Genomic DNA, 12,911 nt, shown 5'->3' with positions numbered 1-12,911 from the left:
TATTGACTGAGGTCAGTAAGGGTTTCGAGGAACGCGAGCTTAAGAAATACCTGTTTGTTCAAGAAAAAGTAGCAAGGCAAGGATGTGTTCAAGGAAAAAAAGTACCAAGAGGCAGCAATTCTGAACGGTAAATGAGGTACAGCAGGATTAAAAGGATATAACGTCTTGACTTCAACAGCTAAGAGTGGGAAAGTTGAGAATGTTGTTGCAGGGAGAGTACAAATGACAAGGTGGCGCTGGCCGGGGAATTTTAATGCTATATAAACTCTGCAAAAAAAAGTGATCGGAGTGGATTTAAAAGATTACATACTTCACACCGTGCGAGGTAATAAAGAGAACGTATTTGCTGCGAAATCTCGAAAACGCCGAAACTTTATTTGCTTGTAACTGAATAAAGAATAAAGTTTGTTACATATATGCACCTAGAACCTCTCTCTCTCTCTCTCTCTCTCTCTCTCTCTCTCTCTCTCTCTCTCTCTCTCTCTAAAAATGTAAATTGATATAATCTGAGGGAAAGGAGTGCGTGGTATTGGACACTGAAAAACAGAACTGAAGTAGAGATAAAACGTGAAAACCCAATGAGTTACTACACTTTGAGAGACACAGAGGGACAGGTGATACAGTGAAAAGTACGTTAAGAGAGATCATTAAGTGGACGAAATTACAAGACTGAACAGGCAAAGCAAAGGGTAAAGTAACTTATGGGCAAACACAATACTTAATGAACCTAACCATGAAAGAAAAATACAATAAAAAAACTTACAATATTTAACCATGATGGAAGACAAAAACCTTCCTTCATCGCTTTTAAACAAGAGAATATAACTAATTAACCCCTTCAGTAAAATAGATAAAAGAAATAAAAGAAATATGATAAAAAATAAACTTTACATTATGCAACTTTAACCCGTTCAGTACCATGACGCGTTTCCATATTCACTCTGCTTACTATTTGGTGATTTGATACAGCTTCAGAAACTTATGTGTGGGATTAAGATGATGAAGATTGTGGCCATTCATCTTTTAACCTCCATAGACTCTTCCTAATGTCAATAAAAATGGTCTAATAGTATACAATCTCAGGGTAAAAATGTGTCTCAGTATTGAAAGGATTAACAGCACACGAGAACCTGTTTTTACCACTTCAAATCAAGAGAATGAACTAATTAATAACATAATGAAATAATCAACAAACAACCAAGAAATACAGGAAATACAAAACCAAAACAAACCTTACATTACATAACCTTAGAAGAACATACCAACCTTCCTTCACTATTCAGAAACAAGAGAACAAAACGAATTAATTATACATAACGAAATAATCAACAAAAAAAAACAAGAAACAAGAAATACAGTGGAAACATGCGTGCTTTGGGGTCCGAGGGGTCTCCAAGCGCACGGGTTCGAATCCTGTCCACGGTCCGAGTGTAGGTTGGGCTTCTCACTCAGGGCAACGGTTTCCTAGCGGGTGGGCTTTGAGATTGGAGGTACCCCAAAGAAGTATCCCCTTTAGCCCATAAATTCCCGTGAAAAGCCCACATGGTATAAAAAAAATCACATTATATAATCTTAATAAAACATAACAACCTCCCTTCACATTTAGAAACAAGAGAGTATAACGAATTAACATACTACCTCATAAACTAAGAAATAAAAACGCACAGATACGACTAAATAGAACTTAACCTTACCTATATCTAACCTTGACGACAGACACCCGTTTCTTTCATCACTCTAATCCGCCACCAAGCACAAAAACACAGATAAGATATGAGTTGATCCCTAAGCATTGTCTTCACTCCTTTATCGCTTACTGATTCATGTACTGCCTCACATCTGTTCCTTACCTCTCTTCCCCTGCACCGCTTCTCTTAGTGCCCTCTCGCTTTCATCTCTTCCTCCTCCTCCTCCTCCTCCTCCTCTTCCTCCTTTCCCCTCTCACGTATTCGTTATCTCCATGTTTACACAATTTTCTCCGTAACTGGATACTCCAATCTCTCTCTCTCTCTCTCTCTCTCTCTCTCTCTCTCTCTCGTCTTTCACACAAGATGCAAAAAATGTATCACCGGTACCTGCCACAGTATTGAGCGATTCTCTCTCTCTCTCTCTCTCTCAACAGTGATCCTTTTGAAGTCGCGTTGATACGGTAGAGAAATTGAGGAGTCGTCTGTTTGTATGTGTATGTGTGTGTGTGTGTGTGTGTGTGTGTGTGTGTGTGTGTGTGTGTGTGTGTGTGTGTAATTAACTGATTGATCGATATCTTGGAGTCGCGATAAATGGGTCATAGGGAGAGAGAGAGAGAGAGAGAGAGAGAGAGAGAGAGAGAGTTTGTATCACCTTACGTATCACACGCATCTCCGTTCCTTGTCTCTTAATCAGCAGCTAAAAGGAGAAAATGAGCATGTGTCTGAGTGACGTTCAATTACGTTTTCTGTGTAATGGTGTGAGCTGCTCATCTATTTTTACGGTGTCACATTAATCCTAACAAGAAGCAGGTGGCGGGCGGGCGTCATGGGGCCTTGCTGTTGTGGCAGAGCGTGACTTGGACGAAGGGAACGGTGAAAAGTGTGCGTGCGTGAGTGTGATGTGAGTGGTTATCAATTAATGGATGTATCTGTTATGAGTATACGAGTTGTTGTTGTTGTTGTTGTTATTGCTTTTGCCACTGCCATCACTACTACTACTACTACTACTACTACTACTTCTACAGGAACAACAACTACTACTACTTCTACAACAACAACTCAAGACATTTGTCCCTGAAATTTGGATAACTCACTTCACTTTTTAGGGAACTGGCAACCCAGTGGGCCTTTTTTTTCATTTTTTGTTGCCCTTGGCCAGCTGACCCACCTGCATAAAAAAAAAAAAAACTACAACACCAACTACTACTACTACTACTACTACTACTACTACTACTACTACTACTACTACTACTACTATTACTACTGCCACCATCGTCTCCTCTCCCTCTCTCTAAGTAACCTGAGAGAGAGAGAGAGAGAGAGAGAGAGAGAGAGAGAGAGAGAGAGTGGCATTGCTGAGTGTCGCCAGGTGAATCAGCTATTCGGTGGCGGTGTTTCCTGGCACTCTTCTCTTGGCACGCCACGTCCAGCCCTCCCAGCCAACCAGGTGAGTAAAGCCAGTGACATCTGAGACTTGTAGATCATCATTGTCATATTGTTGTTGTTACTATTATCATCATTATCATTATCATTATTACTCTTATTGCTACTGCTGCTGCTACTACTACTACTACTACCTCTACTACTGCTGCTACTACCATTATCACAACTGCTGCTACTATTACATATATTACTACTACTACTACTACTACTACTACTACCACCACTATTTCTTACTACTACTACTACTACTACTACTACTACTACTACCGTTTTAAATTTAAGAATAAAGTGATAGGCTACGTAGATCAAACGGCGTGTGCCTCTGAGGATGTGAATGTAATATTACTTTCCTCGCCACTGTTATTCAATTATTACCGCACCATTGTAGGAGAAAGCACACATGGTAAGCCTTTGTTGTTTTCAGGTAAATGTCAAAGGTGAATGTTATGAGAAACACACCGAATTTTGAAAGGTATTTGTGGTGGTGGGCACGACACAGTTTCAGCGTGCTTTAAAGGTCTTTGGTGTGTTACTTTCGCTGATTTCAACAAGCCCAGATAAAAGTTATAGGGAGTTTTCATGGGCGTTCTCTATGATTCTAATGACAGATTATAATTATTTAGTATTCTACATTGTCACTTTAATTTATATAATCTGGGGAAAATGTTTCAGGACATTAATCCCAAGCTTTTGACTAATTCTCTCGACCTTTTTCTGGAACGATATCTTAGTGGCCCTTTATGTTTGATCGCTTTTGTTGCCATTGGCTGGTTTTCCCCTCTTACGTAAAAAATACAAATATGAGAACCCAATTAATGATCTCTGTGGGTTCTGAAAATAGTCGAGATGAACAAAGAAAATAGAACTTTTAAGAATACGAACTCAAGAAACTCTTTGCTCTTGCCACTGCCATTTTTCAAGGCCACAGAGATGATTGACCGGATTTGTAAGTGGGTTTCTCCTCTTGATAACGCAAAATGTATCTTAATATGTAGAATCACACTTAAAAACCAATGGTACTTCAATTAGACCATTTGAATTAAGCAAAGATGCCGCGTACAAGTGTTACAGAATATGGTCTTCAGAGGAGGGCCACCATATAGTCCATGACACCCAACAGCCGCTGCGCACACCAACACTTGCTGCCTCAAATGATGATACCTGAACTTCAATAATTGTGGGCTGACGACATTCACAACTTCACGAGTATATCCACGACTATAGCGCAAGTAACTACGCAAGTAAGTAAGTAAGGAAGTAAGGAAGGAAAATAAAGACCATCTTATAGGAGGTAATACTATGAGAGAGAGAGAGAGAGAGAGAGAGAGAGAGAGAGAGAGAGAGAGAGAGAGAGAGAGAGAGAGATAACCTTTTAGTAATAGTTATTATGGTGCTTGATGTTGATTATTTCTCTATTTCAATGCCTACACTTATACTGCTACTTAAATAAATAATGCTACGTCTTCTCAGTGTGTAGTGTAGTATCATTATTCAACACCATTACTTGTACTTCGAGCAGTGGCGAAGTGCCTGAGACGAAAGTAACCTCCTTGATACGAAGCTTTATGTGTTTGAGGAACATTTCACGTGAAAATAGATGTATGTGCTTGAGTCAAAATGAATGTATACGTACTTCAGGTAAAATGAACGTATTTCAGGTAAAAGTCGATGCACTAAGGAAAAAGCCCCGATTATATTTCTAGCATATATGATGTAATTCAGGCAAACATGATGCACTTCCAAGGAAAACATGCACTTCACTCACAAAAATAACATCAAAACCAACGTATTTCACGGAAAAAAAGAGCAAAAATAGAAATCCTTCATACAAAACTGCTGCTCCTCTGACAAAATCGACCCCAAAATTGACGTGCTTCTAGAAAACATTGGTAGTATGGCATGGCGTCCTTGTTGAAAGTGAGTGGCGCCGCCGAGGAATGCCTGATTGGAAACTATCGGGGCGCGGTGTGGGAAGCGTGCAAGCGTGGTCGTGCCGAGGTGAGAGAGGAGACGAAATGGCAATACTCGTACCTCCCTTTGCTGCAAGTACTGTTCCCTTACATACGGTGTGTTTCCCTGCACCATACACTCCAGCCAGCCAGCCAGCCAGCCAGCCGTGCTATGCCTAAACTAATAAATAATGATAATGAAGCATAAATGAATAAATAAAGATGAAGAAAATGAATAACAATAGATAAGTAAATAATCGAAGAAAGGAAATATAAACAGATAGGTAAATAGCATATAAGTGACACGTTGACTGCTGTGATTTCTATAATTTAATCGTATCTCTACTTAAAGAAAGGGAAATTAAAAAGCATCTTCCATAATTACCTACATTTGTTACACACTTATCTAGCATCAAAGTCTCTCCATCAGTTCCGTAGCCAAGAAAAAAAAAAAATATCCTCCCATTATTTCTTTATGTGTTTCCGTGCAAATATTTCACAGTGCCCTGAATATTTGCAACTGAAGAGTGTGGGAGGCAAGGAGTTGATACAAATGATAACAATAATGATGATAATAAAAAATACAAGTTTAAATCATAGACGAAGGTGATAAAAAAACAACAACAACAACAGCCGAGTACTTCAAACCCTCTGGCCCCTTTAACTTTCTTCTGGCCCAGTGCACACCGGTGAAGCAACACGTGCCATATTCTCATTAGGTAACAAGTGACACATTATCATTACGTGAGGAGTGTCAGGCTGCCCTTAGAACGCAGAGCATTAATGGGCTGAGGTAGAGTGTAAATATAGCAAATCCGAGTCTGTGTTTGATTATCGGGAGACGTGATTGTGAAGGTCAAGAGCGATGTGTGTGTGTAATTCACCTCGGTCGCCTGCTGGTCACCCAGCCAGTCTTCCCCATTACGGAGCGAGCTCAGAGTTCATAGATCGATCTTCGGGTAGGACTGAGACCACATCAACACACAACACACCGGGAAAGCGAGGCCACAACCCCTCGAGTTACATCCCGTACCTATTTACTGCTAGGTGAACAGGGGCCACACATTAAGAGGCTTGCCCATTTGCCTCGCCGCTTACCGGGACTCGAACCCGGCCCTCTCGATTGTGAGTCGAGCGTGCTAACCACTACACAACGCGGTGTGTGTGTGTGTGTGTGTGTGTGTGTGTGTGTGTGTGTGTGTATACATTCAGAGTATCCGAGCATCATAAAATCTTCGCATTATTTGCATGGACACACACACACACACACACACACACACACACACACACACACACACACACACAGACACACACCGCGTAGTGTAGTGGTTAGCACGCTCGACTCACATTCGAGAGGGCCGGGTTCGAGTCCCGGGAGCGGCGAGGCAAATGGGCAAGCCTCTTAATGTGTGGCCCCTGTTCACATATCAGTAAATAGGTACGGGATGTAACTCGAGGGGTTGTTGTCTCGCTTTCCCGGTGTGTGGAGTGTGTTGTGGTCTCAGTCCTACCCGAAGATCGGTCTATGAGCTCTGAGCTCGCTTCGTAATGGGGAAGACTGGCTGGGTGACCAGCAGACGACCGTGGTGAATTATACACAGACAGACAGACAGACAGACACACACACACATACTTAATTTTAATGTTATCATTTCTAGGTCAAACAATTATTTCAGAGAATGTTGATGAAATGTGTGTGTGTGTGTGTGTGTGTGTGTGTGGCCGCGTGTATAACAATAAATTATCTCGAGCGGTATAAGGGTCATAGTATTATAAACACTGACTACCACCGCGGCACGAACACCACCTTATATACATTCTTAGAGGCTTCTTCAATAAACCCAGCATCTTCTTAATCAATATCGGTCTACTCTCTCTCTCTCTCTCTCTCTCTCTCTCTCTCTCTCTCTCATTACCCTCCGTGACGCAACATTTCCTGGCTCACCCTGCGGGGAGACAACAATTACCAGCGGCTGAGGAAAGTAAAACGAAGTGTCACAAGTAGACGATCTCCGAGTCAAAGATATTTCAAGCCGCCACGCTGGTCTTGACACAAAATAAACAATGTCAATGTGAGAATCCAGTAAACTTGACCCACAAACTAATAATAGTGAATGCGCCAACCTGTCTCGGGTGATGGTGCCAACACACACACAAACTCACACCCCGTGACTGCCTCAGCCGCCGCCGCCCTTGGAATAGAGGAAGCTTGTAGAATAATATATAGTGTAATACATGTGTGTGTGTGTGTGTGTGTGTGTGTGTGTGTGTGTGTGTGTGTGTGTGTGTGCTTGTGTTTCCGGGTCTATATTTTTCAGCACTGAGTTCTCATGACAACGATTTTTAAAGGGCCGTATAATTAATTAGTTGAGTGTCCACGAGTTTTTTTTTTTTTTCTCTCTCTCATTGTTAGTGCAGGATTCTAGTTCAAATATCAATGGAATCCTGATAACATCATTGGATGTCTTAATTTCCACTCCAGCTCGTTATTAGTTATCGGGATAAGACGTTTTGAGAGTACTTCCTTGTTTGATCTCTTTGGTTGTGAATGTTCTCAAAAAGTTAAGATCTTCACTTTATATTCGAATTTTTGCATTCCTATTTGTCTCCTGATCATGTGCGCTCTCAAAGGTTACCGGCATTATTTTCATACGTATGTTGATGTAACAATTCAGAGAGAGAAAAAATAAAGACTCATACACAAAGCTTCACTTTTATCTGTCTCACCGCCCTTCATGCAGCCCACCGGTGGCTGGCTTGCTGCGGTGGGGCAGTGGCAGCGCTTCTTGGTGGCGGTTGTCACACCACTGGCTTTGATTTAGAATTAATCAGATAAGTCTCAGTTCAACCACAAAGGCATATACAGATTGCCATTGCCATGGACATTGCTCAATTATTGAGATGACGAAACAGAAAGACAAAACACGTACACAAACATGCTCGAACGAGAACACATGCTTACACTCTTACATAACCCAGTAAAGTATCTGAGACTGCGGTGCAAGGAATGTACATAAAATATTGCAAAACTGTGCATGTGTTGATCATCGGAACACAGCGTGGTGAGGGAGAGCTACTCGTACAGTGGCGTGCAGTACGTGCAGGAGGTGCTCGACACCTGGCGACTCTTACACAAGCAGATCACTACAGTGGCCAAGGGACATTCCCAAGCATACAATATTGTTCCAGGTGTATATGCAGCGTCCCGTCACTCACGGCGCAGCGACAGCCTACGGCATTTCTGCGATGCCTCAAGTGGCTTGGGGTGGTGACGCGACAAGTTCTCCGGTCATCAGTAATACGTTAAATGAACATCAGCTGAAGTGATTAGAAAAACAGATGAGATGAATGGTGGATCGTTCCTCTGTCACCTCGCCAACAGTTCACACCGCCAGCTGAGGGAGCGACGTAGCACCCTCCGCTCCGAGTCACACAGCTCATACCTGACGGGGGAATGACTCCCTGCTGCAGTACACGGCTCGGGACGCTGCACGGGTCAGAGCTCCATGTCACCTGACGGATGATGGGAACTATGCCTCTTGTTGGATAAGCGGTGGCTGACTGACCAGCGCGTCCACTGAAGATGAGACCATATAAACTACAACTACAACTACAACTTACTCTAGAGGTAAAGAGGTGCCTGCATGCAGCACTTGTGGCGGAGGGCTGGACGACATCCGTGACTGAAGGTTTCGCTAAAACATGAGACATGCATCTGAGACGAGGACGGACAGGAATAGCCCGGGTCTGGTCCAAGACGGATCTCAGGCACGACCAGCCCCCGGGGAGTGCCCTTCGCACTGCTCGACCAACCTGATCCATCGCGAGGGCGTTAGGGGATGGATGAGTAGGTAGGTAAGTTGTGGGCACGAGATTGCAGGTAGGCCTGGGTGGCGGGCCTACACCAGCACCCTGCGAAGGTTAGTAAGGAGGAGTGTTAGTGCCCTGGGACTGGTCGGTGGCGGCAGTGTCCTGAAGCAGCTCCTGGTGGCCCTGAGTGACTGTGGTGTTCGGGCGGGTGACCTGTGTCACACTGACGCCTGGCTTGTCGGGTCTGTAGTCACGTTAATGCAACACTGGATACAACTTTCTTGTGAGGAAGTCTCAGTCTGAGTGATTCGGTCTGATATCTGTTACAGCGAGTTGAGCGGCACCCAGCGACTCCCGTACACACAACCACACACGGCCAACACCTATGGCTGACTGAGGCTTGCCGGCCGATTCCCCCAACAACCAGCCCGCGGGTGGCGGCTGCCGGCCACCAGTCCATCGCGCAGCTGTGTTAACGTTTCCACCCACACTTGAATTAGGTGGTGAATGTTTCACATAAGTTTGATGGCACTGTTGAAATTATACGTAGCTTGTGCTATAACTGCTACGAACACGCACACAAATGTCATGAATATAAAGTGTATATACGTATTTTATTTTATTTATTTTTTTCATTTATTGTTTGTGTATTGGCACTGACATCTCCACATGGCTATGAGCTGGCACTGTACTTGACCTTGGTCCAAACTGTCGTACCGCACCAACCATGGCCCGCTTAGGTTGATAATACAACGTTTCCTTTCCCTGAATAAGATAACGGAATGAGAGTGAGGAAATGATGATTGCCCAATGTCTCCACCATACTACTCACCATGTACACTACAATGAAACGCAGCGAAGAATACTTTTGTCGCGTCTCCTCCCCATGCTGGTGTAGGGAAAAAAGATATGCTATATGACCAGATGTTTTCTCTTCTTCATCTGTTAATTTGTGTTCATTTATTTTCCTTCCATCAAACTTCTTTCCATACAAGAGCCTGCCATCCTACCACACACAATATGTTCCTTTGCCCTCTCCCACTAGTAATTAAGTTTATATAGGGAGGGGTACAGCAGGAAACTACAGCTCAGCAATATCTTACCAGTTCACTCTACCCTAAACTGCAAATCGTTATATAAATTAATGATATATCGTGGATATTGTAAAATCCACCAAACATTCTTCCTTATTTACCACCCATTCGCAAGAGGTGCCGCTATCTGTCTGTCTGTCTGTATGTATGTCATGACCAGCGCCACTTATTATTAGGATTTGTGGGAGGACGTTTCAGCGTCATATCTCAGCTTCAAGTTTCACCATTGCCACTGTGGTAAAAGTTATTGGAGATTTCAAAGACACATTCATGAGTTTAGCAAGCGTTTTCCATCATGAGTGAAGAAAACATCTATGAAAATCCAACTAGAAAATACATGAATTTTATGAAAATAATCTTCCACGATCTGTGTTGGTGGAATTTTGACGTGATCTACTGGCTGCCTCATTATTGCTTCCTTCTCACTCATTACCTGTACGTTACTTTCATCGCTCTAGCTGGGTTTAAAGACACGACAACCACTTGAATATTGATAATCACCTCACAAAGGCATATGAAATCAAAACCTGTATTCTTAAACGTTCTGGTCTTTCGTAAGGACAACTTTTAAAAGGTTACAGAGATCGATAGTCAGGCGGTTTCTTGTGTGTGTTTTTCATTTTGACAAGGCAGAATTCTTATTATCACTAGAATCATGAAAACACCATTGCAAACCCCAATAACTTTAACTAGATCCTTTTTAGAAAATAGCATAGATAGGACACCGAAACAACAAAGAAAACGCATGAAGGCAAATCACGCTGAAGAAACAAAGTTCACGTGATAACGATACTAAAGGTTACAGCGAAGGAAGTGTTATATCCTTGCACTTCCTCGGGACGGCTGTAGACTGTGAAGCTAATGTGTAAATATTAAGTGCGCCGCCCACACCCACTTGATAGTGACGAGTATTGCTGGGTGACGGAGGTGAAATGCCTGACAGTGACAGTGCAAGAAAGAGTCGAGAAAGGGTCGAGTGTGAAATAGTGTATCTGACAATGACATTGCTATAGTATTTTAGTGTATTCAAGCTTTCGTGTCTAGCTGCCTTTTTGCGAATCGGCATTTTCAAAATGTTTTACGTAACGTGTATAAGTGACATTAACCCTCTCGGACTGTACATGTGTCTTGTTCTTCATCGTATATATGGTGATGCAGTGTGTGTGAGTGTGTGTTTTAAACATCTCTCCACCTGTCGTTATTTATCTATTTTGAGCATCAGTGAGTGTGAGGGCAGCTGTTCCCCCCTTCCCCTCTTGTCGCTGTCTGCTGTGACCTGCAGCATTTACAGTATGGTGTGTGTGTGTGTGTGTGTGTGTGTGTGTGTGTGTGTAATTCAACACGGTCGTCTGCTGGTCACCCAACCAGCCTTTCCCATTACGGAGCGAGCTCAGAGCTCATAGACCGATCTTCGGGTAGGACTGAGACCACAACACACTCCACACACCGGGAAAGCGAGGCCACAACCCCTCGAGTTGCATCCCGTACCTATTTATTGTTAGGTGAACAGGGGCTACACATTAAGAGGCTGGCCCATTTGCCTCGCCGCTTTCCGGGTGTGTGTGTGTGTGTGTGTGTGTGTGTGTGTGTCAGTGTGAAGATTGGCGCCTAACATACGATGTCCCCAAGTTCTATAATAATTTGTGTCTCTGTTCAATAAGAATAATGATGTTCCCTGGATTGTGAAGAAAAGGGTATTTGAGGCGCGCTAATGTCATTACTAGTACACGGCAGCGAGTCGTGGATAGGAGCAGACATCAGACCAATGAGTCCTCGTTACTACTGGTGTTTGAACAGATTACTGGGAGTGAGGAAGTCACATATGTAATAACACCTGTCATGTAGAGTCAAGCTACTCATCTTTGATCAACCTGGCGCCATACAGACAATTCACATCATCTTTTTTCCCGGTAATCTGTCAAGTTTTGTAATGGGACCATCAGCAAATCAAAGAGACACAATAAGAGACAGTAGAATAGAGTTTAGCAGGTTAAGTAAATACTTATTATATTTTTATCTCTCTACTCACTTTGTCGTGGTATTCTTGAAATATTATGGTATTCTGTTAGACTCTAATTAAGGCGTCATTTGGTTTCATTGTTGCTTCTCCAAAATATCAGTCAGTCATCTAGTGCGTGTCTATTAATCAATCAATCCTTCCATCTATCTGTCTAAGTGTCTATCTATTTTATTTATCTGCCTATCTCGATCTCTACTTATTAATCAACTACGTAATCAGTCAGGTAATCTAATCATCTCTATTTTTCTATATATCAATCAATCTATCTATCTATCTATACATCTATCTATCTATCTATCTGTCTATCAATTTATTCACTTTCTATATGCACCTTCACTGCGCGCATTCACTGAGCTATAAAACGTATCATGGCCTTAGTTTGCTCTTATCACTACCTACTCCTCCTCCACATCGAGTTATCATTGATTACACAAAGTTATGCAAAGAAATTAAACAAGGGAATCACGTGATGGTGGCGTATTACATATTGATGAAATTTGTATGGACAGTTTTTGAGAGAGAGAGAGAGAGAGAGAGAGAGAGAGAGAGAGAGAGAGAGAGAGAGAGAGAGAGAGACGCTGGGATGTTTCATAATGTTTAAGCTAGTTTTCCTCTAATACTGTTCTCAGAGTAGAACAATGCTCTTTTACTGTTTGGATCTATAGATATCAAGGATATAAGCTATATACGTATGTAATGCTTATCCTCCACAAATTTGATAACTTTGCAATGTTTAAAGAATGTATACCCTACCATACATGCTACTATTAGACTACGTGTAGTATGTACATAACTATTCAATGATGGCAAATTGTACAACGGTTTACTGGGTTTGAAACAATATTAAAAATAAAATCGTAGCTATGTGTGTCCAGCTCGTAAGATGAAGTGCTTTTGTTTTCTTATT

The 12,911-nt window shown here is 42.3% G+C and overlaps 1 protein-coding gene across 4 annotated transcripts in view; it reads right to left on the bottom strand.

Annotated features, from left to right (window-relative positions):
• Nucleotides 1-9,323, bottom strand: part of LOC123498881 (glutaminase liver isoform, mitochondrial-like) — a 93,169-nt gene extending 83,846 nt beyond the window's left edge. For 2 of the 4 annotated variants that reach the window (XM_045246392.1, XM_045246394.1), the window contains exon 1: nt 8,702-9,322. In XM_045246392.1, coding sequence (XP_045102327.1) covers nt 8,702-8,902 — 201 coding nt within the window. In that variant the 5' untranslated portion in view covers nt 8,903-9,322. Of the gene's footprint in view, nt 1-8,701 lie in introns of all 4 variants that reach the window. The other 2 variants (XM_045246393.1, XM_045246395.1) reach the window with 2 other exon arrangements.
• Nucleotides 9,324-12,911: the final 3,588 nt, after the last annotated feature.

Source organism: Portunus trituberculatus, chromosome 48 (assembly GCF_017591435.1).
Source record: "Portunus trituberculatus isolate SZX2019 chromosome 48, ASM1759143v1, whole genome shotgun sequence".
Classification (NCBI taxonomy): Eukaryota; Metazoa; Arthropoda; class Malacostraca; order Decapoda; family Portunidae; genus Portunus; species Portunus trituberculatus.
This window is presented reverse-complemented; position numbering and strand designations above follow the sequence as displayed.